General features: G+C 33.9%; 1 protein-coding gene and 1 long non-coding RNA gene across 3 annotated transcripts in view; one reads left to right on the top strand and one right to left on the bottom strand.

The window, feature by feature from the left end:
• LOC146998129 (uncharacterized) overlaps positions 1-27090 on the top strand; it is a 214103-nt gene that overhangs the window by 22733 nt on the left and 164280 nt on the right. The window lies entirely within an intron of this gene.
• Positions 1-27090, bottom strand: part of LOC118196349 (kinesin-like protein KIF12) — a 245419-nt gene that overhangs the window by 117530 nt on the left and 100799 nt on the right. For both annotated transcript variants that reach the window (XM_085813456.1, XM_085813455.1), the window contains exons 2-5: positions 19141-19224; positions 10324-10402; positions 7908-8032; positions 5135-5204 (exon numbers count right to left, since the gene is read on the bottom strand). In XM_085813456.1, coding sequence (XP_085669582.1) covers positions 5135-5204; positions 7908-8032; positions 10324-10402; positions 19141-19224 — 358 coding nt within the window. The remainder of the gene's footprint in view (positions 1-5134; positions 5205-7907; positions 8033-10323; positions 10403-19140; positions 19225-27090) is intronic.

The following is a 27090-nucleotide window of genomic DNA, read 5'->3' as shown; positions in this document are numbered from 1 at the left end:
GGAAAGGTATGGATCTACCTACGTATTTGAGAAATCTGTAAACGTTCTATCTAACAGAATTCAACCACACTATTTGTTTTACATAGATTCCACGTAAAAGTAATGAAATAAACTGTGTTGCTTTTAGTAACATTTTATTTAGATGAGGTTCTGTCCGTACTGTTGTAACTTGTTTGAATGGACGGAGAAATGACAAAATGAAAAGCTTCCACAGAAGCTGTTCACACATTTTTTTAGACGATGTATATTGCATTCACAAAACTAAATTACATAAAATTCTTGTGTTTTACATGTTCTATTTGACATCCCTTATTCTGAACTATCTTCCGACACCACAATTTCCTGGATAATAATGCCTTTTAAGTGGCACAAGAGATATTCTATTCCATTCCTCCCGAACAGCTTTCTATTCTATTCCATTCCTCCCGAACAGAACTCCCGAACAGTCCTGTTAAGGTTTGGGGACAACGTTTGGATAATGCAGTTTTTAAAAGTCCGAAAGCCCAAAAATCCATAGGGAGATTTAGTAGGGATATCAGTGAAGGGTATGTCCTTGACACCAGTTTTTGGTTGCATTTCTTTCAGGAAATTTACAGTGGATTTTGATGTGTGACTGCTAGCTTTGTCCTGATGGAGTCTCACAGATGGATGGCACTGTGGGTAAAGCAACGGTATTTCATTCAGAAAAATTGGCGATATGTTCCTGATAGTATTTGGAGTTAATCTTGACATTTTTTTTTGCACTCTCTTTATTTTTAAATTGCCATTATAAGAAAAACCAGCAACAATCATGATTCCCTTAGAAAAACTTTCTTTCGATTCTTTGAATCATGTACTTAAATTTTTTTCTTCCCTTTTATGATAATAAATGGCTCTTTTTTTGTTACAATCATTTAAATACACCCATGCTTCATCTATTGTGACAATGGCTCTTTTTTTGTTACAATCATTTAAATACACCCATGCTTCATCTATTGTGACAATTGTTTTCCATTTTTTTTTTTTTTTTTTTTTGGATAAGTGTTTCTCATATAGAATTCTGCAGCGTGTCCTGCGTTGAGCGATATGCTTTGGAGGAAGACGCTGCACATTGCGTTTTTTCGCTTTCTTAAGATTTAAATCAACGTTTATCATTTTGTTTACAGTAGACACTGAGCATTTTAATGATTTTGCAACTGTCCTCTGACTAGGTGGATTTTCTTTTAACATTAAACAACGTACCTTTGCAATAGTTGAAGATGTCCGTTTTTTCCTTGGATACTTGTTTGGAATTTTTGTCCCACTTGAGGCTCCAATTTGACGTTCGTTTCCTTTCTTGTTGATGATATTACCTATCGACGCTTTAGATATCACAAAACCATGACCCCACATTGTTTTTGGATAACGGAGTATGCATATTTCTCTTCGGAAAGAACGTAAATGTAGCCTTCGAACTACTGCTTTGTTAAATTCGCCATTTTGAATAAAAACAAACTTTCAAGCCAGAGACGATAATTTTGACTTTTAAAAACATAGTAAAATTGCAATTACTTCTTTTGCAGCAAACGAGTTTTTATTACCGCTTACCAAAATCGTCTAAAAAATGTGCGAACAGCCTCTGTAGACTAAGAAGAACAATTATGTTTTAATCGTCATGGTGTATTAAATGGAGAATGTATTTCGGTTCTTCTGGAAGCATTTATCATCTTCATATGAAGTAAACTTTCGTGTTAGCTTTAAATGCATGAGCGCAGTTATTTTCTTTTCCTCCTTTCGCTGAACAAATGCCTTGTTTTTCATATTTAATGAGGAGTATATAGAGGTATGAATTTACAAGAAATGTATAGCGAAGCAAAATAAAAAAGAATCCAATACTCTTAATTAATTTGTATTATGCAAATATTCAAATAATATTCAGTGTGAGTGGAAATTATCATTGATGATTCATCATTTTTCGATTATTTTAAATAAAAACTTGAAAAATGTTTTGGTTTGTGCACTAGTTTTGAAGATTTCAGAAGTTTTTTTTTAAATTTTATTTCTAATAAACTTAGAAGAAAGATGACTGTTATCAATTTCATTTTCGTTCCTGCCCTAAAAGTCTGATAGATATTAATCATGTTGTTTTTCTAATCAAATAAAATAAAACACGCCACTTTTGTTTGCCTAAGGGAAAGGATAAGATTTTTCTAAGGGAGAAAAATGGGTCATTTTCATGCTACACGTGGGGAAAGGGCACGAAAATAACCCATGCATCCAGCCGTTTTAAAGGATTCAACTTACTCCCAACTGGAAAGCCCATAAGACTATTTGCCTAAGGAATGAACCTTAGTGGAGGTCTTCCTATGGAAAACTAGATAGTAATTACGTTTTTCATGGGGAAAGCAACAAAAAACACCCCTAATAGCGTATGGCCTGCACTTTTTTAGTATCTTTCTCCGTTCGATCATGTCTAAATTAGGGTATCATATACGCTGACAAGAAACACATCATCAGGTTAAAACAGATAAACTCTAGCAGAGAATTATAATTGCCTGAACTGCATGGGAGGCGAAAGTCGTCCCAAGAAGCTTGGTAGTACAGGTCAGAGGTGGAATACTCTTGTATACCCTTATATCCGTCCTCTAGGGTCTTCTCCATGAAAATTGGTACTAAAACCCTCTTTTCGGATGGCAATATTTAAGAAAACAATTTTACATACGGTTTTTGGTATCCCCTGATTTTCAAGCACAGGTAATGATTCGATGTTTGTCTAACATTAATACCAACACCATCTTAACCACCTCTGGTGCTTTAACTCACATTCTGAAAGATTAATTGAAAGTAAGAAATTAATAGAATTGTAGAGCCAAATCCTCAATTGCAATGCAAAGAAATGTTAAATTTTAGGTGTTACTGGCAATTCTACTACGGTATAAAATTTAACTACAGACAGTTTATTCGGAACAAAGTGCCTTATTGTCAGTTAACAAAAAAGATCACTGGGTTAAAATGTTGCAACCTGCATTTAATAAGAAATTTACTTTTAACTAAAATTTGCAATTTTCATAAAAGATGGCTCACTAAATCTCACCCATTGGCTTTTTTATTACACATTTATTTTTCATTAAAATATGGCAAAATAAATTCACAGTTGATTGTCTAATAACTGAAAATGAGTTCAATGTGTTCTTGCAAGCGAACCTTCGAATTTATCAAAACCCTCAGCACCACGTCTTCCGAAATTGCATGGCTTAAGTATACGACAAGAAACTCGAGCTTCAGGTGTTCTTGAAACGGACATTGCGGAAAAGAAAAAAAAAAAAAAAGGAATGGGACAGTTCTACATCTTCTCTTCTACTCGGCCGAATTGACGAAATTCGACTTGCGTTTTTCATGTCTCGAAAGCGAGACTTGGGATATGTATTAGATTTATATATAGCATTGTTCCAATATTGGTATTTTGACGCAAAATCCGAGTTTTCTGAAATGACATACCAATTGTTTTTCCATATTTCGATTCCACGACTCAAATTATGCCAAACCGCCAAGTTTTGTAAAACTCGCACGAGTAGTTTTTAAAATATTTGATCCCAAAATTTTAGCTCCTCAATATTAATTCGGTTTAGTATATATTTATTAATATTTCGTTTTTTTTTATTAAACTTATTTGATTCGTTTCACATTTCGAAATTTAGGTTCATTCTAAATAAAATTAGCCTATTTTTTATGATTTATTTTTTAAATTCGCATTTTTAAATAATTTTTATAAATTTGTCGAAAAAAAATTTGAATTATAACCTATAAAATTTTTAACATCATCTTAAAGTAGATGTATATCTAGGCACACCGGCAAAAATTAGAGTTTTTTATTCAAAACTTTTTAAGATATTATTTTAGAATTTACATATATTTACGCGCATTGAAATTTGGCACAATTGTTATAAGCGATAATAACGTCAAATGTGGTTTACGCACTTTGTTAAAAGTATTTGAAGGTATGAACAATGACTTTTTTCCGCTCGTATGCAATGGAAAAAAGGAAAGGAAAATAGGTTGCTATAAATTAAGAAGTTCGCCAAGTGGCCATTTTTGCCGCAAACTGAAAAAAATGCTCCAAGATAAATGTTTGAATTTCTTCGTAAATTTCACATCAAATTTTACAAAATTTACTATTTAGGCATAATTTGAGTCGTAGAATCGAAATATGGAAAAAATATTAGCATGCCATTTCAGAAAAAAGTCCCGTTTTGTGTCAAAATACCTATGTTAGAATGATGCTATACATAAATCTAATATATGTCTTAAGCCGCGCTTTCGAGACATGAAAAGCTCAAGTTGAATTTTGTGAATCGGTGAAGTGGAACGGGAGATATAGAAATAACCCCTTTTTTAATTTTATTTTGCGCAGCATACATTATCGCTCAATAAATTTCATAAAAAGAAATCATATGGATTAATACCCGAGCTATGAAAAGGCTTTTATCTCCTAATTTCGTAATCTTCAGGAGACTGATGCAACATTGCGCATACATTAAATATGTCATACAGGAAATCAACAATAACTTTTGCAGTGGTAAGTGGGCTTTATCTTGCATGAACCACTCAGTGAGTGAAGGGAAATCTTCTTGCCACTTTCAGGTGTGCGGACACTTACTGAGTGTCGTCGATTCCTCTGCAATTTCTTACTAAATCTGTAAATGACCCGTTTGAAAGGAACTGATTTTGTATCAAAATGTGCACAAAAATGTCTTTGTGTCACCACCAAACGCTTCGTTCCTTCAAAAAATATTATACCTTTCACCTTACATTCAACACTCAACTGGCCGATATTCACTCTATAACAAAATGCTAGTTCGCAACAAACTGTCGTCAAGTCTCTGATTTCTCTTGACACCTGCTGGATTTTCCATGAACAAAAGTGCCCATTCTCACATTCAATACATAAAATTATAAATTTTATAGTAACCATTTTATAGTTATACCAATGAATTATCCTATAAAATTGCAAATTTCATAGTATAATTCATTGGTATGGCATTTCTTATGCCACCCTTTACTTAAGTGAAAATATGCTTTGATAGCATTCTGTATATTTTGGGGCCAAGTTTATATAATAGTAACTATTATTATCAAGGATGCAACACAAGAACAGCACACGCAGACCGGTTCTTACCTGAGGACCCGTCAATGTGTATGTTTTCCCAGCTCCTGTTTGGCCATAGGCAAGAACTGTGCATGCAAATCTGAAAAGAAATTATTTAAAATATTTTTATGAAAAGTGTTTTTTATTTCATGCATTTTTAATTTTAAGTTCAAATCATATTCTCTATAGATATCAACGCAGTGGTGTCAAATTTTAGCATAATAATAATATATAAAACTGTTACATTTTCAACAGAAATCAACTATTAATTACTCCTTTTGTTATGTCAGAAATACTTTTAGCCCGAATTTTATTTTTACAAGATCAATGCATATTTCCCTATTGAATAAAAATTTTTTTGGCTACATCTATAAATGCATAATATTTTAATAAAAATCGAAATTCTCGAATGGTACTCTTATAAAGAGAAACCGAAAGTAATTTTTCTACAAGAATTAATCTCTTGTCTATGAAAGATTTGTTTATTGACATTAGTTCTTTAGCTATTCATTCAACGTACAAACTAAAAATGAGCATATCCTATCTCATCTAAGGAACGTACCTGAACAAATATCGCCTCATATCAATATTACAAAGAGAAGTATTTCTTCCAAACGAGATCATATTTTTAAGCTTATCTTGGCAGATGGAATACAAAACTGAGTATAGCCACATGGCTAACACGTTAGTGAACTTGAAAATGAGGGACACATTTTAAAATGCTTCGTTAAACATCTTTTGCTTCAAGAACACTTGCCATGTCTATGAGTTTTAAATTATGCTTACTTTAGAGAGTATCAGTCACATACAGGATATTTGAAAGTGGTACACTCTGCACAAAAAACGAAAGGGGACAGTTCTATATCTCCTGTCCTCCTGAGTCGATTGACGAAATTTAACGTACAGTTTTCACGAGGGTACGCGACTTAGCAGTTTACTGCTACTTAAGAGTAAAATATTGTGGGAACTGTAACTGTAACTAAGATTATGTAAGAGCGCCATCTACTACTTCTCTTCTTTTTCCTCTCGAGGCCCATCTTTTTTTTTTTTTTAAATCCTTTCCTTTCTCCTCTTAACTACTATGGGCCATTTATTTTTAAATTTATTTTGCCCCAATTCTTCTTTCAGGCCTTTTGAACTCGTATAAAACAATACGAAGTTCCTTTTATTCTTCTCTGGAAACCGAAATTGCCCCCTTTCTATATACCTTTCCTTCGCACCTAAGCTTGATTTTTCGCGCATCGGTGCAGAAAGACTTAGCGGGTGCAAAAGAAGACATCTGTCTACTTTGTCTGTCTGTCTGTCAGATTAGGGTGTGGTCAGACCAGATGAGACGTGAACGATAGTGAGGACAGAAGTGTCCAAAATGTTTTGACGATTATTCTTTTTACTTTCCTTTTCATTCTAATGTAAATAAATAAATCCTAGTTTAACTTCATGAGTTGTAGTTATGCTTATCGTCAATCCTTCCCAATAATATTTATGTTTCAAATTTAATCAGAAAAGTCAGCGATGCAAAAAAAGTATGTTGCTACTGCCCTAAATAAAATATTATTATCTGTCATGCTCTATCGCGTAGCCATTCGGAAAAGCATAAGATATTTAGTTTTTCCTTTACATTTAATCTGTCTGTTATAGATTAATAAGCTAAGAGATTGAAAAGCAATAAACTCAGTCCATCTCTATTATTATTATTTGCTTAGATTAATAAGCGAAGGGACTGAAAAGCAATAAACTGAATGTATGTCTATTGTTATTTATTGCTCAGATTAATAAGCTGAAGGACTGAAAAGCAATAAACTTAATTCATGTCTATTATTATTAATTGATTAGATTAATAAGCTTATCAGGACTACTATTTCTCCTTATCTGCTTTGCGAACATGCAAGTGTTCTGAGTAGAACGGTGAGCTTACTTTAATCTGTTGAACTGTAGAAGAGATAACAAAGATGAGAAGGGTTTAATTACCCTTTATTCTTCACGAATTACAGGTGCTCCCGCACTCCGGTATACAAAGACCAAACATTTGTGGTCTAAAAGTAAGAAAATAAGAACTAGTTGCGAACTAAATTTAAATATGAGCTAAACTCGAATACTTTACATAGACGAATAACACTAAGCTTGGCCTTTTAGATTATTACGTATGTAGTACACAAACTGCGGGTAAACTACAACACGTCTTAGATATCAAGAGGACTAAACCTCTGGCCTTAAAGGCGGACAGCAACTGATTGAAAGCACGCGTGAAATACAGTGGCGAGAAGGCTCACTCTCTCTGTACTAGGCGAAAAGCCACAACTTAAATACTTAAAAGAATTTGCAAGCACAATTTGCATAACCAAACTAACGCGTTTATTCTGGCCGGAAGTGGAAAATAAGAGAGGACAGTAACGTTTTAATATAAAATAAACGTTAGTAAAACTTAAGGTGCTTATAAACTAATGGACTGAGAAGCAATAAACTCAATTCATGTCTATTATTATTAATTGCTTAGATCAATACGCTCAGGGATTAAAAAGCAATTCATGTCTTTATTAATTGCTTAGATTAATAAGCTAAGGGACTGAAAAGCAATAAACTCAATTCATGTCTATTATTATTAATTGCTAGTTGGACCCCTGGTGATATACTAGCTGGACTTATTAAAATCAGCACATTTTTTTCTTTTTCATAATAACCATTTTAGGCCACTGGCACGCAAATCGCCAGTCTTTTAAAGGATGAATTATGGTGAATTCAATAAATTGTGTTTTTGCTGCCTGTTGCGTGAAATAAACGTTGTTTAACATTGCTATCCACTTACCCGTCTAAGGCCATATCTATGAGCCGTTTGATACCACAGTGATCAAAAACCTCTTCCTGCGTGGCTTCAGGTTCGAAAACGACATGAAACGTAAACACTCTAGGCGCTGCTGAGTGATCATCCAGCTGGAAGAAAATACAAATAGAGAAGCTTTTTATAACATCAACCACCCCATTTCTTACGTTTTACAGAATAATGTTTTTTTAAATTATTTTTAGGAAACAAATTTGAAACAAGCTTCTCAAACTAAAAGTTCTAATCGATGATATAAACTCGTTTTTTATAACAAATGATATAAAAATCTGTTCCTGAAAAATATTTCCATTAGAAATAATAATTCGTTATGTGTTGGAAACGGTCTAAAATATTTTCGGTTTAATTTTTGGAAAGAAGTAGGAATAGGGAATATGAAGCATATATGAACATGTATCAAATAAGGATTAGTTATAAAATATTCATACATAGCGTTTTACACCTCTCTCTTGCAGCATATTTCTGGTTAGCTACCAGAAAACCCATTCTCATACATACATTTAAATCAGAGAGGGTTTGCCAAAAACCCAACTGCGATGGCAGTTAATCTGTTCAGATATTCTAAAAAATAGTAAATAATACTGCATCTTGTAGTAATTTTAATGAATCCCAAAATAATCTGCAAAAATCTGGTTTTCGTATAACAGAAAACTTCTTATTTTCCAGTAGGCTGCATTCTGTTTTAACATTCTATATATTACAGTATTTCTCGGTGATACATTTTTTTTCTTTAAAAATTTCGTGTCTAAAACCTAGGTACGTTTTATATCATAATGGCAGCGGTGACAATGGTGGTGTTGCGACGAACAAAACCATGGGTGAAAGCCGCTGGATACCTAATAATTCAATCCAAGTTTAAAGTCTTACGAGCAAGCTGTTTGCACGATGTTTTTGCAGTTTTCCTGGAGAGTAATGTGAATACAAGTTAATTTCCCTTAAAAGGTTTTTCAGGAAGCACTTAAGGCCTATCTCTCATTGGGAAGTAAATTACTTACTACGTAAAAGCGCTCGTATTATGACACTGCACATTGTCATGGGGAGCGATGAAATTTGCCACCAGCAAGTGTCATCGCTTTCTCTTGAATAACGGACGCATATAATATGTCAGGTGAAAAATCACATGACAATAAGCTGTATCCATGCTGTCACGTATCTCCTGCGACTGCCGCGGTAGGAGGTACTGGAATCCCTGTCATACTTATCGGATATGAGTCCGCGTGACTATGATCTCTTCACCAAAATGAAAGAAACAACTGCGAGGAATCTATTAGAACGATGGAAAGGCGGTTACGACATACTGTAGAGCGGCTCCTGGGCGACGTCACACCATAGCGTGTCTTCCAGTAATTCCAGTCTCCATAGTAGGAGGAGATCGTGGCAGTGATTATGAGATTGCACATTGTCATGGAGTACGATCCGAGTTGTCATCAACCAGTTTGGTAGTTTTGTCCTGAATGATGGGTTCACGAATCCTATCATCTTCTATAAGAACGCGCGGTGTCATAAAGCGAGTGCTGTCAAGGATGTCCTCCGACGGTATGATGGGAGGTATCGGAATGTTTGCAACACTTACCCGATATGAATCCATGTGACTAAGATCTCTCCTCCAAAAAGGAAAGTACCACTGCCAAGCGTCCATTACAACATCACAGTAGATCTATTATCTTTCATGACAAATGAAAATGCATGCATCTTCGTCTCGGTACATAACAGAAATAAGTTACAAATTTTATCATGCTCGTTTCAGCACTCTTTTCGAAGCTCTATTCAATCAGTGCGCCCATTTTGGACACACCCACAGAATTAAAAATAAGTGCTATCTCCACAAAATTTTACTTGTGTATTCCTATAGACCTAATTAGACTGCCTACTTTTTTTTTTAAATCAAAACTTCAACTTTAAAAGGTAGCGTGCCAGAAAGAGTTAAAAGACAGACTCAGGTAGAAAGCCATGTAGCTCAAGTTCATAAATTAGTTCTGACAATAAGGTTTCATGGCCAAGATGTTAATTCAACCCAGAAGATGGCTACTCCATTATCAGCTTAAAAATAAAGAGAAGTATATCCATTACAGTAAAAAGCAAGTTATTTGCTCTTTAGGGTAATCGTTGTGGTGTATCAACAAAAGTGAACGTGCTGATGGTTTATGATGTCTTCCACTAATTTGATAAAAGGTGACAGATATGTCAAATATTTAGGAGTTGGTTGAATATTTTGTATCTTTGGTTTTGTATCTTAGAACCATCAACGTGATACCACTAGTTGTGTCTATCTATTTTTGTAACATAGAAATGAATGCTATTGGCAGTTAGAGACCCTGGAGTGGAATCGAAAATATGATTTCTTTTTTTTGAATTAGGTTTAGTGAAGCAAATGATGTCTTACCGCTATTTGTCCATCTGCTGGAAACTGTACAGCCTGTATGTCCTTCCTGCCTTCCTCTTGCTGAGTGAGTGGACGAACTCTAAATTACAGAAATAAATAGAAATATCTAAAAAATTCAAAGAATAGTCACAAGGTGATGTCTTTAATTTTGAAAATTTTAATAAATAATCAAGATATTATATCATCTGACTGATTTGATATAAAACGGCATGAACTGGCATCATCTAAAAAAGGACGTTAATTTGTTCTACATTTATTATAAAATATTTTCAGGATGAGAATGCAGTGGCGACTGGTTAATTGGTTTGAAACTTCGAAGATGTGTACGTTAATATTGATTATTATAAATATTTTGCTACCATTTTATAACACTTAAAGAGCATATTCGAATCAACTCGAGCAGACGATATTGGCAGAAATTCGAGCTCATATTCGTGTATAAAAATATCAGTATTTTAGTATTTGCCATAACTTCTCAAAACGAAATATTAAAAATAAAGAATCCTCTTTGAGGCTTAAAATTTCAACCTACATTATTAAAAAGTTATTAAATTATTTCCTGTATCTTCCTTCGAAGTTAACTACATGAAAGAAGTTTTTTAAAAACTTTCTGTTGTGCTTGGAATCATCGTAAAAACTTGTGCTCACAATTTACTTTTTATGTACCCATACGTCAGAATACCGCGCGAAAATATTCTGAAATGTATATTTCTTGCGGGGGGAGAGCGTTTTGAAAGCGCTCTTTAGGGGGTTAATTGACTTTTCATTATTATGTGAAGTTTCTGAACAGCGAGTTAGAGACTTGCATTTGTTTCTCTTTTGCTCAAAACTTCAAAATTGTCCTTTGCTTTTAATTAATACGCAAAGCATTTAAGTTTCCAGGTAACTGATAAATACTTTTCTTTCCTATTTCATGCTACGTTTATAATAACTTAATTCTTATGATCTTAAATAAGATTTGCAATCGAGTTGTTTATAACGACAGTTTAAGCTACGGCAAAATGGTTTTAGAAATGCGTAATCTTTACATAAATTGACAAATCTGGCTCTTCTACGCTGAAATATTAATTATTATTATAATTGATTTTTGTTTATTTAGCTATTTTTAATGTTCATAACGCTATATTATTCTGAACTGTTAAAGCTTATTTAAATTTCCTTCATTTGTAGCGATAAATTCCTCTTTATATAAGTCGTTCTTTTACCCATGTGAAAAATAAATATTATTTTTTTTAAAGATTTATTTGATTGGAATAAAAATGGCTCATATCTTGTAAATACGCTAAATGAAATCTGTGGTTTTTTTATTTTTTTATTTATTATTTTGTTTGTTAATTATGCATTTAACAATTTTTCTGAAATAAACGAAAATGGCTATTCTGAAGCCTTTTAAAGCTTATTTAAATTTTCTTCGTTTGTAACGATAAATTTCGTTTTGATATAACTAGTTCTTTTAGCCTTGTGAAAAATAAATATTTTTGCTAAAGATTTGTTTGATTGCAATAGACATGGCACATATCCTGTAAATAAGCTAAGAGAAATCTATGTATATTTTTGTTAATTATTCATTTAATAATTTTTCTGAAACAAATGATAATGATTAGCTTTAAAGATTCTGGACAAATTCCGGTTATGCTAATGTTTAAGGAAACGTTCTAATTTCTTCCATTTCTGTTCGTAAATAATAACAAGTTGTAATGTTGCGCGGCCCCAACCTGCACGCAACAATAGTGGTGACTGAGATGAACTGGAAAGTACACAAAGTCTTGAGAAGGGTTTAAATCCCTTTTTATTCAACTTAAGAAATTACGGATGCGTGCTCTTGACGCTCACAAACTTCGCCGACCCGGCGGTAAAATAAAAATAAGAAACTAAAAATGAATAATAACAAGTTACTGCCTACGAGGCTCTCTAAAGGTAACTAACCTAACCGCGTTTTAAGATACCGCTGATATTTCAGCAAACTTCTGAATATTAAGTTGAAAGATTCAACTATCTGCCGAGGCAAGCACACAGGCCGAAACGCGTGGTTCTTCAATTTCTACCTAGCCACCTCCACGCTCGTGAAGCAAGAAAGCAGCACTTTCGAACTCGTTTCACTTCTATTTTAACTCAAATTACTTCCGCTGACAATTTGAATACTTTGCGCGTTCTACTAAATTTTACATACTCTGGCATTGGCAATTCCAGGGGAAAGTAAGGTTTGACAGGAAAGATAGTTAATACTTAAAATAAATGTTAGTTAAAATAAATATAAACCCTACATTTGCCGCTGCCAGAATTTGGTAAACTTGGAAGAAGGCCCTAGAAACGACCTGTTGAAAAATTTCCACAATTCTGAACTAAAATTTAAGAGCCTCGTTTACATAAAAAAACTGTTTTCTCACAAAAGTTAGAATAAATTTCTGTAGATAATTATTTTACCCTCTCTTTTTACAGCAACCTTTCCTAGACTTCAGCAATCAATCTGTTCTCTTCCTTCCAGCATCTGGAAGGAATAAGTATCAGTATCTTTCTAAATATATTATAATTTACACTTTCTTGGCACTGAATAAAGTTTTTGTTTTTGATCGATTTATTTTCCTTAGTTACTGCTTAATTCACATTCATTCAAGTATTCAAACATGAATTTAACTTTACCCTGGCTCTCCACCATGTGTGGTGTCAAACGGGAATATTCGTGTTTTAGTATTGCAACACTTTCCCTAACCACAATGATTTGTTAGAATTCAACGACCAAATAGACACACCTTACTCGACATTCTAAAACTCGATGAGCTATTTTAACATTCTTAAAATTCAAGTGTAGGTGGAGAACCCTACAAAACACATTCATTCTAAATTGCCTCTCATTCATCTTTAGACATGCAGGCTTTCGCTCTAAAGCATGATTTTATCTACAGTTTAATACTTAAATTTGAATTCATTGCTTTTGAGCATTTACTTTTAGCATCTAAAATTTTATGCTTCTAGACTAAATTCTACTTTTACATAGATTTCAAGTATTTACGTATATTTACAAAATTCTAATCCATATGATTTTTACAATTTACCATAAAATAAATAAGAGAAAAATAAATTTTTACTTCACGCATTCTTCGCCAAGCTGGCGGCACTGAAACTAAATTTCTTATTAATACAAGAATACGAAGTTATTTTTATCTTCGGCCAAATTTTGGCTTTAACATAACAGAATTAGTCTTTCGACCAACAGAAACTGCTTGTTCTTGGATTTTATACTTAAAGAAAATAATACTTTTGCCTTAGCTAAATAAAGTAAAACAAAACTAAGTCTCAACCGAGACAAATTGACTTCCGTCAAAACATAAAACTTCGTATTTACGCATAACATTTCGGAACAAAAGAAAAATTTTATAGAAGATTTTAACTTATCTTTGAGTTTTCGATGTTTGGAACTCCGACATCCTCTTCTGGCAGAACTGCTCCCACGATATGGAATTCATCGAAGTCAGTCGTCTCCTTTGTGTCCTTCGAGTTTCGTCCATGTTGATTTTTCTTTTTCGCCCTCTGTATGCTGGCCTCTTGGAGTGGTAGTCGTCGGGTTGCTGTCTTTTCCGTTTTGCCCCTGGACGGCTGGTCTTGGCGTCTTCCGGTCTAGAATCGTGTTTGAATTTCTTCTGTTGGTGGTGGTCTTTTCGTTCCCCCTGCTGTCTTTTCGTTCTCGGGAACGGCGGCCTTGTTTGCTCCTGACTATCTGGCCCTGGAAGTGTTTTCCTCGATGCAGAATTTCTACTGCGATACGTTGTAACTGGTCTTTTCTCTTTACCAAAGATTCTTTACGCGGCGGCGTTGCTTTCTTGTATTTCTTAAATGCTGGAGTCTGAACGTTTTCACTTCTTCTTTTCGGTACAGTCGCGTGACTTGTAGAAGTCTTTTTATGCTGGAGTAGAAGGGCTAGGTTTCTCTTCAGTTCTCTGCTTCTTGGGTGGTGGAGCGGGTGACGTTACTTCTTGACCTTCCACTTCTTTTACGCTTGAGTCCTGCAAGAAACTTTTAAGGATTTCAAAATCATTTTGATTATAATATTTTTTCACCTGATCGGGACTTGCTTTACAGATTTCCCCTCTCTCGTTCTTAAGGTACAATACGACTCCCTTGATTTCCTGAATTACATAGGGGCCTTCAAATTTTGGAGCTAACTTTGCAGTAAAATTGTCTGGGGCACTTGATAAAGAAAATTTCCGCTTCAACACTTTATCCCCAACTTTAAAATCTGCTTCACGGCGTTTTCTATCATAGTATAATTTTTGTCTATTTCTTGCCGTATCCGAGCTTTTAACCACCTGGTCAATGAGTTTTTGCACATCTTTTTGTTTAAATTCTTGCTCTCTTTGTTGCACAAAGAATAATTTATCTAGTGGCGTAATTAACTTCCGTCCTAAAAATAATTCTGCTGGAGTTTTCCCCGTAGTATCGTGATTTGCTGTTCTTAAAGCATAAGCTAACTCATTTATGTAGCCATCCCAGCGCTTGTGATGTGTGCTAACATAACTTCGAATTATTTTTACAATATTTTTTTAACTCTTTCTGCGATGTTTGCCTGTGGTCTATGCGGAACCATTTTGATATGGCGTATGCCAAGTCCAGTGCAAATGTTTTCAAATATTTGGCTAACGAATTCTTTACCGTTATCGCTAATGACTTTTATCGGTGCACCGTATTTTAAAATGTATCTGTGTAAGAATGCATCTGCGACTGTTTTGGCTGACGCGCGTTTAAGTGGAACAATTTCTGTCCATTTTGAGAAATGATCTACAATTACTAAAAGAAAACGATTTTTATTTAACTCACTCTGGGGGAAAGGACCAAGAAGATCCATGCCTAAAATTTCATTCGGAAATGTAGCGCGAATGCTATTTAAGTACCCGGCCGAGCTGTATATAATATCATTTATTAACTGACATTGATTGCAGGACCTGACATACGCAGTTACTATTTTGTATAATTGCGGGAAATATACCGCCTCGCGTACCCTTTTTAAAGTCTTTCTGACCCCTAAATGACCCGCTGTTTTCGCGTCGTGTAATTCCTTCAAAATGCTTAATCGAAGCGAGGCTCGGATGACTGGTTTGTACTCGAGATTTTCGTTTGTTGTTTTCGTATAAAATAATAAATTATCTATTATTTCATAGTTTTCTGCTCTATTTCTTATCGCATCGATATCTGTGTGCTCAAAGCTTTCGGGGTCTTTCAAATATGCATAGATATTTCCAAATTCAGGATCAGCTTTCAGTTCAGTGATAATCGTATCTCTAGAATCTAAAATTTTGAAGTCAACACAGCGCATTTAAGTTCATTTCCTTCATCGTCCAGTTTTATACGAGAAATTGCGTCAGCTACATTGTTTTCCTTACCCGGTTTATATTTTATTATTAGATTATATTCTTGGAGTTTTAAAGCCCATCTTATTAACCTGGGCGTTAGGTTTTTCCCCGAGTAAAGTCTACCAATAGCCGCATGATCCGAAAAGACTGTTACTAGCGCTTTGCCGAAATAAACTCGAAATTTGTGTACAGCCATTAATACGGCTAATGTTTCTCTCTCTGTAGCTGTATAATTCCTTTGTATCTGATTCAACGTTTTACTAAAAAATGCCAGAGGATGGCTATTTTGCATAAGAACCGCACCCACCACATAGTCCGACGCATCTGCTGCAATTTCCAGGTTTTCATCCCCCTCCGGGAATTTCAAAACAGGGGCATTGATGAGCGCTTCTTTTAATCTTTCAAATGCGGTATTTGCTTCTGCTGTCCACGTAAATTTATTTTTCTTTCTTTTAATTACTAACAGTGGTTCAACAATGTTAGCGAAATCTTTTATGAAAGCCCGATAGTAAGAACATAACCCAAGGAAAGAAGAAAGTTTCTTGGCGGTGTTGGGTTGTGGGAAATTCTTGATTGCTTTTATTTTTGAATCTTGCGTTTCTATACCCTTTTGCGAAATTTTACAACCCAGATATTTAAGTTCTTTAGTCGCGAACTTGCAGTTTGAGGCGTTAATTGTAGGACCGGCCTCTTTTAATAATTTAAAAACTTCTTCTAGGTCTTTAATATGTTGTTCCAACGTACTACTCGTTATAATTATATCATCTAGATAGATTAAAGTCGATTTTCCTAGGACAGGCTTTAGAACAATGTCCATAGCTCTCTGGAATCTTGACGGGGCCCCACACAACCCAAAGGACATGCGTAAAAATGCATAAGTGCCCGATTTTGTTATAAACGCGGTTTTGTATGTCTTCGGGTTTCATACCTATTTGATAGTAGCCAGACGTTAAGTCCAACGTAGTCATGTATCTCGTAGATTAAATCTTTCTAATAATTTCCTCTATAACCGGCAAAGGGTAAACTGGGAATTTAGTAACACTATTAAGTTTTCTGCAATCGATAGCAAACCTCCAAGCCTTTTTATCCGAAGGAGGAAACTCGTTCGTTTTCCTACATACTACGACTGGACTCGCGTACTCACTATTTATGGGCGTCATTATCTGGTTCTTTAACATTTCCTGAATGTGTTCTTCGATGATTTGTTCTTTCTGTTTATCATAGCGGTAAGGTTTAGTCCTACAGGGTTTGTCGGCAATTAACTGTGTATCATGCGTAACAATTTGACAACTACCAGGCCGTTCTGAAAACAAGTTTGAAAAAGTACTCACCACTTGCTGGATGACTTGGCTTTCATGGTCATTCAAATGGCTAAGGTCGACTTGCGGTTGTTCCACTGGCTCCACCACCCTCCGATCCATCTCCAACACAATAGAACTTTCCTGAAAATTCAGTTTGGCCTTCGCGGCTTTTAAAAACTCCATACCTAAAATAAGTGGACTTTGCAAGTTTTTTACCACAAAAATTAATACTTTAAGGCTTTCGTTTTGAACCTGTATTTTTAAAGATAATTTTCCAATACATTGACAAGTTTGTCCTTGCGCTGCTATGATTTCTGTGTTTTTATTTTTAAATAATCGTAACCTATTGAAATTCTTCTTAAAAAAAGTATCACTCATAAAATTACCTTCTGCTCCTGTATCGATGAGGGCTTCTACTGGTACATCGCCAACCAGGACTTGTATAATCGGCAGTTGTGAGTTTTTTACGACGACCGTATTTAAGTATCTTCTTGAGGGTTTTTTCGAAACTTCCGGGGACTGGACCCTCGCTTTTGCAGGCCCCTCTACTTATTTAAAGCTTTCCTTTCAACTTCTGCCTTCTGGGTACGCGGACGGTTGTTTTCAAATTTCCTTTTTGGGCCTTGACCTTCGAGCTTCGATGAGTTAGCTTGATAGCTCTTTCCCCCATAACAGCGATTTGCGTTTCTGGTCTGCTCATTTGAAGATTGCCTTGGGATACTTTGAGAATACGATTCCCTTCTAGCTTTTTCCGCTATTCTGCGATTTTGGAACTTGACCGCCAATTCGAAGAGTTCCTGCAATGGGTTTCTAATTTCGAAGTAATCTTGAACAGCAGGTAGCAATCTTGGTAAGATTATTTCAATAATCTCCGCGTCGGGTTTCTTCCCATACAGCATATCCGTCAGCTTAATTTTTCGCAGAATAAAGTCTGTCAACTCTTCTATATTCCGTTGATAAAAACTATATAGTTCGGCTTCTAGCCTTGCTCAGTCTTTCACTATGGGGAAGGCCTTTAATAACGATTTTTTGAAATTTTCAAATGTATATGTTTGGCCTCCGAATTCCCCTAATAAAAATTTACCTATATTCTTCCACCATAGCGAGGCCTGTCCTCTTAGTGCAGATGTGGCAATGGCAACTTTTTGTCTTTCAGACACAGGGTAGAGCTGGAAATGATTTTCGAGGCCTTCTAGAAATATCGCCACCGAATTTTTTCCGTCGAAATTGACGTTTGACGCTCTCATCGTCTGGACCAGGTATCCAAATCCTTCCAATTGGCTTGCCATTTCTTGTTGTTGCCCAGAAGCTTCCATCCAGTTTTCGGCCATTTCAGTTCGACAAGTGTTCGGGCGCCAATGTAATGTTGCGCGGCCCCAACCTGCACGCAACAATAGTGGTGACTGCTATGAACTGGAAAGTACACAAAGTCTTGAGAAGGGTTTAAATCCCTTTTTATTCAACTTTAGAAATTACGGATGCGTGCTCTTGACGCTCACAAACTACGCCGACCCGGCGGTAAAATAAAAATAAGAAACTAAAAATGAATAATAACAAGTTACTGCCTACGAGGCTCTCTAAAGGTAACTAACCTAACTGCGTTCTAAGATACCGCTGATATTTCAGCAAACTTCTGAATATTAAGTTGAAAGATTCAACTATCTGCCGAGGCAAGCACACAGGCCGAAACGCGTGGTTCTTCAATTTCTACCTAGCCACCTCCACGCTCGTGAAGCAAGAAAGCAGCACTTTCGAACTCGTTTTCCTTCTATTTTAACTCAAATTACTTCCGCTGACAATTTGAATACATTGCGCGTTCTACTAAAATTAACATAGTGTGGCATTGGCAATTCCAGGGGAAAGTAAGGCTTGACAGGAAAGATAGTTTAAACTTAAAATAAATGTTAGTTAAAATAAATATAAACCCTACAAAGTATTTATCTTTTATCTATTATTTTCAGTTAATCACAACTAAGTGCACAGAAATACCTCTTTTAATAGCTAGAATTATGTGCGAATATAAATGAATATATGCACACAAAATAAATATTACATTTGTTATTGAGGAAAAATATGCTTGGAATTAAGACCTTCAAAGGGGGAAATGGATTTTATTTAACGTGTGCATGTATCCAGGGGTTCTTGTAAATATTGATAACTTTAACACTCACCTGACGACCACATTAATATTGTCGAAGTTGCCATCGTCTGAGCCCAAAGACATTACGGAGTCCTCGGATGCGGCCGAGCTGGGCCTAGAATGGATACAAAAAATTAAATACAAGCAAATCAGTTTTAGTTCAGGTAAACGTGGCAACAATGTTGCCAACTCGTTTACGTAAGTTTATAAAACAGTTTGTAACAGAACATGGAAACTAAAAAATTAAACCCACGGATTTTGAAATTCTAAAAGCTTCTCATAACTTTTTTATGAAATGTGACAGACATTTTAAGAATATCATAAACAAACTAGGAAATTATGATTTCACAATTGAACAACGCCACAAGAGGCCCCGCACAATTCACTATAATAGTGGGTGGTAATATATATATTTTCGTTTTCTTCTTATTTAGCCAAGATTTTAATTCATTTTCTTTACTTATATACTATACTTACTTATCAAATTGCAATGCGCTATGGACTTGTTCCTGCCAAAGCAGGTAGACTTTGTATGTAAATAGTTTTTACGCTTATGAAACGTTTCAATGTACAGCAAATTGTGTTTTTCATCATTTCACTTTCCAATTATTGCTTATCAGAAGAATAATTTTTATGAAATTTTAAAAATGCATGCTGCAAGAAATGGCACAACTAGAGCTCCAGTCAACTAAAATGCTTTTCATCCCTACTAGTAGATGGCTCCACATGACGCCTCATTTGTTCAAAGTTTACTTATTCTACGGACGGCGGCACAGGAGCCTCCGTCGCTAGTAATCTCTGCGTTCTAGCACAGCATGTGCACAAGTACCTTCCATATTATTGGATACAACTTACTCGATTTCTCAAGCATTTAAAAGTCAAGTATAACATATTGGTAAAGTCCGTTAATGGTCGATTGCCTCTTATTCAGTGATAAGACATAGACATAGACATGGAAACTAATGATTTCAAAGTACAAAGCTTTGAGCGCTTTACAGCTGTACAGCGTTCTTGCAAAAAATTTTGTAAGTTAAAAAAACCTCAAACCATTAATTTATATAGAAAAATTCTTTTAAAGCTTTTCAGGTGTAAAAATAGTCTATCGCTTAATACCAAATTTAACTCAATATTCTGTGTAATACTGGTGAATAAATTGTGTTTTTCATTCTTTGTCAAGTATTACTGTCAAATCTACGAACTCAATCCACGAACCCGGTGAATGCAATAATAATATTTTGTAATTATAAAGCGTATTTTTGGAAGAAAATGTTTCAAGTAATTAATCCTTTTAAAATAATAAATAAAATCTCTTGGAGTTGCATAGTCGAATCAAACTGCAATTAAAAGTATAAAATAGCTTTCGAGGACGATATCGCTTGAAATTAGTAATTTTCTTAGAATTATTTTTTCCCACAAAAATTATTCATATTACTTTTTTATTTCTATGTTTTAATGTTGGCTTGAAAGAGTTTGCTTTTAATTTGAAATGATAAAATACGAAATATGGTATTTTATGTATGAAAATTCCAGAATGGGTTAACTTCTATCACTTCCATACTCTTTGCCTCTTATCATTCTTAAATACCACCCAGAAAGGAAAGTAGGTAGCACCTCTGCCTGGCTTACCGAAGGGCCCAGGTTCGAGTCCTGGAGAAGATTAGGACGTCTCAATAATATGATGACCTCAGCTTTTGACCTTAATAGTGGCCAAAGTCTAAAACGGCTAGTACCCAACATTAAAAAATAATCTTTAAGTATCCAAGTTTATTGTATTATCCAATATAGAATGCCTTTTTATTACTGATAATTTTTTTATATCTTTTTACTTATAAATAATAAATTTTTAACAAATCTGATACTCCCAAAAGGAACGATTTATAAGAAAACAATGAAGTATTTTTAGTCAAGTTTAAATTCATGAAGACTAGCAAACCGATTCGAAGACAAATTTTTAAATTTAGCCAAATTTTCAAAAATCTCAGAAATAATTGATAAATTTTCAGAAAAAAAAAAAAAAATACTGCAATTAGTAAAATCCAAAATCTTTAAAATTAAGGCAAATATTTAGTGATTATTATATGGTGATTGATTCAATGCTTGCAATATTATGCAATATTATGCAATATTGCAAGCATTGAAATTCCCCAAAGAATAAAAAATGCAATTGGAATCAAAGCCACGACTTTTCGCTTCTCCTATTCTTTTCAATACAGTCAAACCCTACTATGGCGAACCCATTTTATAACGATCATCCGGATGTAACGAATATGCTCTTATTGGTCCCGTTCAATTTTCTATGCAATTAATGCTTTTTAAATGGGCTATAGCGAACCTATAAAAGCATGAAATTCGGATGTAACGAACTATATAGATATGTTCAATTAAAACTTTATTGCATTCTTCCTATTTAGTTTTCAGAATACTTTCAATTTTAAAGGAAAAATCATGCATGCTGAGATTATTAGGGTAGCGAGAAACATATTTATATTACTTTTATCTTTTAATCTTTTTTATCTTTATCTGTATTACAAGCAACGCCGATTTTATCTGTGTTGTAAGCAAAGGTTATTCGAGGCAGGTTTAACATAAACGTGATTATTAACGATTATAAATATGCATTTTAAAGATTGATATATATTTCGAGAGAAAAACTTCAGCGTGAATTTTATGCTAAATAATTTATAGTGTAAAATTATTAATTTATGTTGAACCTGAAGATGTATTAAATAAAGCAAATTTAACAATAACACGTAAAGAGAAAGTCTGAAAGTTTTCAGAATTTAACGGTCTCCCAGAAGGGTTTGTTAAGGTTTTTTTTATGTTTCCGCTGAGTTCACAGTGAACCAGTCTGTCTATTACACTTACTCTTACTAATTACCACTTTTTTTTTTGTCTTTTTAACTTTATGATTAAGCATCATTTTCTTCGCACTTACGCCATATACAATTCAACAGCAAAATTACAAAAAATTTAAAAGTAGCATAGCAGTATACGTTTAGAATTCCCGTTGCAGCATAAGTGTTGGTATACATTTTCTGTTCCTTTTTTAAGTCTTTTCACAGTTTATTGAATATTCTAAGTTTTCTTAAAGATGGTTTTCCAAACCTTTTTTTTTTTTTTTCTTGTCTTTTTATTATTAATGTTGTGTGGGTTTTCTTTATTTATTAAATATCACGTTCTTGGCGCTTAAGACGCATAAAATTCTATTCAACAGCAAAATCCCAAAGTATTTAAAATCAGCATATCTTTAGAATTTCTGATAGAGAGTCTCGCGCGCTGGTGATAAAAATGTGTTTCTCCGTACAGTGTTGCCTCGGCTCGGTTTGAAATCATTGAAATAGTTAATCAAAAATTCGTTTATGTTTTACAAAATATGCAAATGATAATAAAACAAAGTCGAAATTCATGCCTTCAGGTGCCCATGTTCGAGTGGAGGACTACGTTATTCAAGTCTAGATGGCTGTAGGTACAGCCATTCTTCCTCAATGCACAAACATGCATACATTCGTGCTGATTGTTCATTTTTAAATATAATACAAGGCACTAATATTTGGTGGAAACAATTTGAAAAGTGATATAGTGATTTTACCGTTTATAGTGATTTAATGCAAAATGCCGTTTCGAGACTAATATTCCATCCGGAACTAACGTTTATTTTGGGCTAATATAATTAGGATAAACAACTAGTATGAAATTTTATGTTAATTAGAGCTGTTTTTGACTTCTTCTAGTAAATGTAATAATGCTAATCAGTTTTGTTTTTTGATGGGATAAAAGTTTCGGTCCCTTGAAATTCTTTACATGTCAAGGACCGAAACTTGAAATTTCCATTCTGTATAAAGAAATTTATATTCTTTACATTCGTTTTACACATATTCAAAAACGGTTCACCTTTTTATTTAAGGAAGCTTACTTGTAAAACTTACTGACAAGGTTAATAAATCATTTAAAATTTTCAGAGCCTTGTATTTTCTGCTTTCAAAGCGTTCATAGATTACGATCGAAAAACAACAATAACATATTAAAAAAAAAAAAAAAACCCTCATAAAAACGTCCAAAATTATTCTCCCTTACGACATGCTATAGTTATCTGCATCTATTTGCACCATTCCTATGTTTAACCTCCTAATAAAATTTATTGCTTCCACTGGGGCAATAATGTGCTCAAGCTAAGGATACCCTGCACTATAAAATAAAACATAAAATGCTATATAAAAGCATGTTAATCGGAAGTAAATGCCAAGTATAAAAATGCGAATAACTTTTTTTTTTTTTTTTTCCCTCTATTAGAAAACTTTACATGTACAAAAAGATGCAGAATAATAAAGATTTTGCTGACAATAAAAATTTGCAGTTTACCGCAAAAATAAATATTGCTTCGTAAAATGTTTTTATAGTGAAAACAAAATGAATCATACGATCGTAATTTAAACATATCACTACAGAATTAAGTCATTTAATTTACAACTTTAATAGATAAGAATAAATAAAATTATATAAAGATCTATGAAATATTTATCTCATTTAAAGCAAATAATACAAACCAATTTCCTTTAGAAACCATTCCAAGAAAACGCCATCTTCTTAATATTTTACAGTTATAAATAATTTATAAACACCATGCTAAACTATTGTCATAAGGATTTTTAACTGTGTGAGCGTAAAGTTTGGTATTTGCTCTTATATACCCATTTCCTTGAAAATGGGATATCTCTATTAATATTTTTCATTATTTCTAAGCACCCAAAATAGCAGCGTTGTCAATAAAATGAAATTATTTAATGACATTTTATCGAAATAATAAATAAATGAAAATAGCAATTAGCTCATGTTTATGCAACTATGTACAGTTTCCGTAGTATTGGTTAAAATGATTACTTTTTTCGTTATTTTCCATTTGGTATTCATTAGTTTTCATCAAATCCTTTATTGACACTCTAAAATATGAAAGAAAATCGATCTGTGGCTTTGGATTGCAGGACATTAAATATGCGTTCGGTCTCCTAAGAAACGTACGAGAAAAAGGGTTGCTTTTCCCTTGACTATTTGGAAAAATCTGATGTTAAATGGTACATGAAGTATGAAACTCGATTTAGGAATGTCTAATAAATTGACCTTAGAATCATTTACACTTTATTTTTGGACGGTTATAACGCTGACTTGCCGTGCAGAAGGGCCCGGGTTCGAATCCTGGAGAAGGCATGGATGTTTGTAAATGTATAGTGTCTGTGCAGCATGAGGGCACTTAAATATGCGGTGAGCCAAAGTTCCGCCGAGAGGCTGGTGGTAGGAGAAGACGTGGGAGATCTTCGGATCCGTTCCTGAGTGTTCTCCTTCATTTTGCGTTGTAATCGTTAAAGTTCGATGAAATGTCGTATCGAATCAGGTTTCACCGTTTGCAATTTTATTTTTGATTGTATTCCACAATTTTTTATTCCGTTTGAAATCATACGATTTTTTTATAAAAGGCACCTAAAATTTTGCATGCATTAATGTTGTATATTGTTAACATAGTATGACTTTGTTCAATGGTTTGTACTCTTCCCTAAATTGAACATTGGTTATTTAAAGTGTCTATCATCCCATTTTTCATCATTGAAGTAAATTTCATTTAATTTTGTTTTTATTGTATAATGTATTTTTTTTTATACAAATTGGCATTCATGAAAATTGTCTATATTTCTGATTAACTTGATGCATTTGTAACCTTTTAATGTAGGGGGTCATAGCATTATGCTCATGCATGTTCATGTATGTAGTTTTGATGTTTTCCTGCATGAAGAAATGGTTGATTCACTAGGCTAATGTTAAACATTGATTTTTGACCAAATGTTATTGCATATATGCTTTCATTGCTTGCATTTTTGTTTCCTTTTGGATTATCACATGTTTGACCTAATAGCATTGTCTTGATATGGTATAAGTTTTTGTTGTTATGTTCTTGTGCATATTTTTTATGGCAGAGATTTATCGTTTTGCTGGTAATGTAATAACTGATTATGATATTTTATATTTAGAGTAAATGGAATTGTCACAAATTTATGGGCTCATGTATCTGTATAGTGTAGGTAGGCAATTTACTTATTGCCACCGATTTATTTTTGGAGTTAATAGACTGTATTATTATTTTTATTCTATTATGGTACCAAATCTGAAATTTGAAATCTTCTGATTACTGTATATGATGACTATGTCACTTATGTTGTTGAAAGCCTTGTATGCCACTGTAAACTTATTTTGCTTAGTAATAATAAATGGCTTCTGAAAGGCAAGGGATTTAATCCGTGTAAGGCAGGCATCATGTCAGCTAGGTAATGGAGCCCCTGTTCTCTGGTTAACAGTTAACAGTGTTCTCCTTCAAAAAAGGGGTCGGAACTACTGCCACCTGTATGATGCTCAAGGCTTTTGCCAACGACAGGCGCAATCTTGACGCCTTGCCACGATTAATTTCGTGAGCTCGCTCTGATTTCAGTCACCTGATTTGATGTTACTGTCTATCGGGTGGGATAAGCCACAAACAAGCAAACAGTTACAAATGCTTCTGAAAAGCAAATTCGAGAAATAATACCAAATATTATGGCATTATAACAATTCGTAATGCAAATATACAAAATAATCGTAAAATTTCATTGCTTATAGTAAGCCGTGAACACAGAGCTATGAATGCAATGTCTAGCTAGTACAAAGACAATGCTGGCAAAATGAGAACAGTTGCAGCGCCACCTACCAGCGACATTAAAAGCTTCCCGATATAATCTCAACAAGCAACATAATTTTTTTAAAGTCAATTTCTACTTAGCTCAACAAAGAAAAAATTTATTTTAGTTACTTTTTATTAGAATTATTAATAATTTTTCGTTTCTAATTTAGGAAACTGATGGTGGTCTCTAATTTCTCATTCTATCCATCTCTTGCAATGCTTCATTATTGCAACTAACCTTTCCAGTGCGTTTCGAGCAGTCCAATTCTTCAATTAATATTCCATCTAATGATTTCACACGACTCAAGGCGACATATCCGACTCAAGTAATTAAAGTGGAAAAACTCTGAAATGTGAAACAAAAAATGTGAAAAAACTTAAAGTGAAAACAAATGTGAAAAAACTGTGTTAACATCAAGTGTCATCCACTACAAGTTTGAAAAAATGTATTTGAACTTGAGTGGATGAATAAAAAGTATTTTATTAACGATTGAAAATTTGAACAATATATAGGGAGAGTGTGATCTTATAGTAAGAATTTAAAAATGACGGGGGGGAATGACACGGGAAAAAGTCAGTTAAATATTTGTAGAGCAGAGATTCCCAACATTTTTCTTGCATTGACTGAATTCTAAACGAATTTTTTTTCATCGATCCCCATACACTTTTCTCTATAATACAGAGCACACAGCATAATCATAATACGAATAATTACTCATAAATAGCTTAAGGATAAAAATTAAAGAACGCGATAAAAAATTTTGAAAAAATGGTTTATTAGATTTATGTTTTATTATCTTTGTGTTATTATTATTCTTAATTTTACAAGTATAAACAACTTTTCAAAAATACAGTCACAGATTCTAAGCGCACAAATTTGATTCAAATTAATATGATGGCTACGCTTGGCGTATCGAAAAAGTTTTTTAAACATTTGGTATGAAATTGCTTAACTTGATTATTAAATCGCCTATAATTAAAAAAATCCAATTTTTTGTTTTCTATTGTAAGTTATTGGTTTTATTGAAACATGCTTCCACTAAATATGGATAAGGAGAAAGTTACAGTTACAATTTTTATTGCCTATGAACTGTACGCTGCGGAGGGGGGGAGGGGAATGGGACAGTTCTATATCGCCCGTTCTACTGGGCCGATTGACGAAATTCAAATAGCGTTTTCCATGTCTCTAAAGCGCGACTTAGGATATATATTAGATTTATATATAGCATTGCACTAACATAGGTATTTTAGCACAAAATCGGTCTTTTTCTGAAATAACAT

This window comes from Stegodyphus dumicola, chromosome 3 (genome assembly GCF_044657685.1).
Source record: "Stegodyphus dumicola isolate Sdum_Otavi_A_Nest chromosome 3, ASM4465768v1".
NCBI lineage: Eukaryota > Metazoa > Arthropoda > Arachnida > Araneae > Eresidae > Stegodyphus > Stegodyphus dumicola.
Note: the sequence above shows the minus strand (reverse complement) of the source record. Positions and strands in the feature narration are given on the sequence as shown.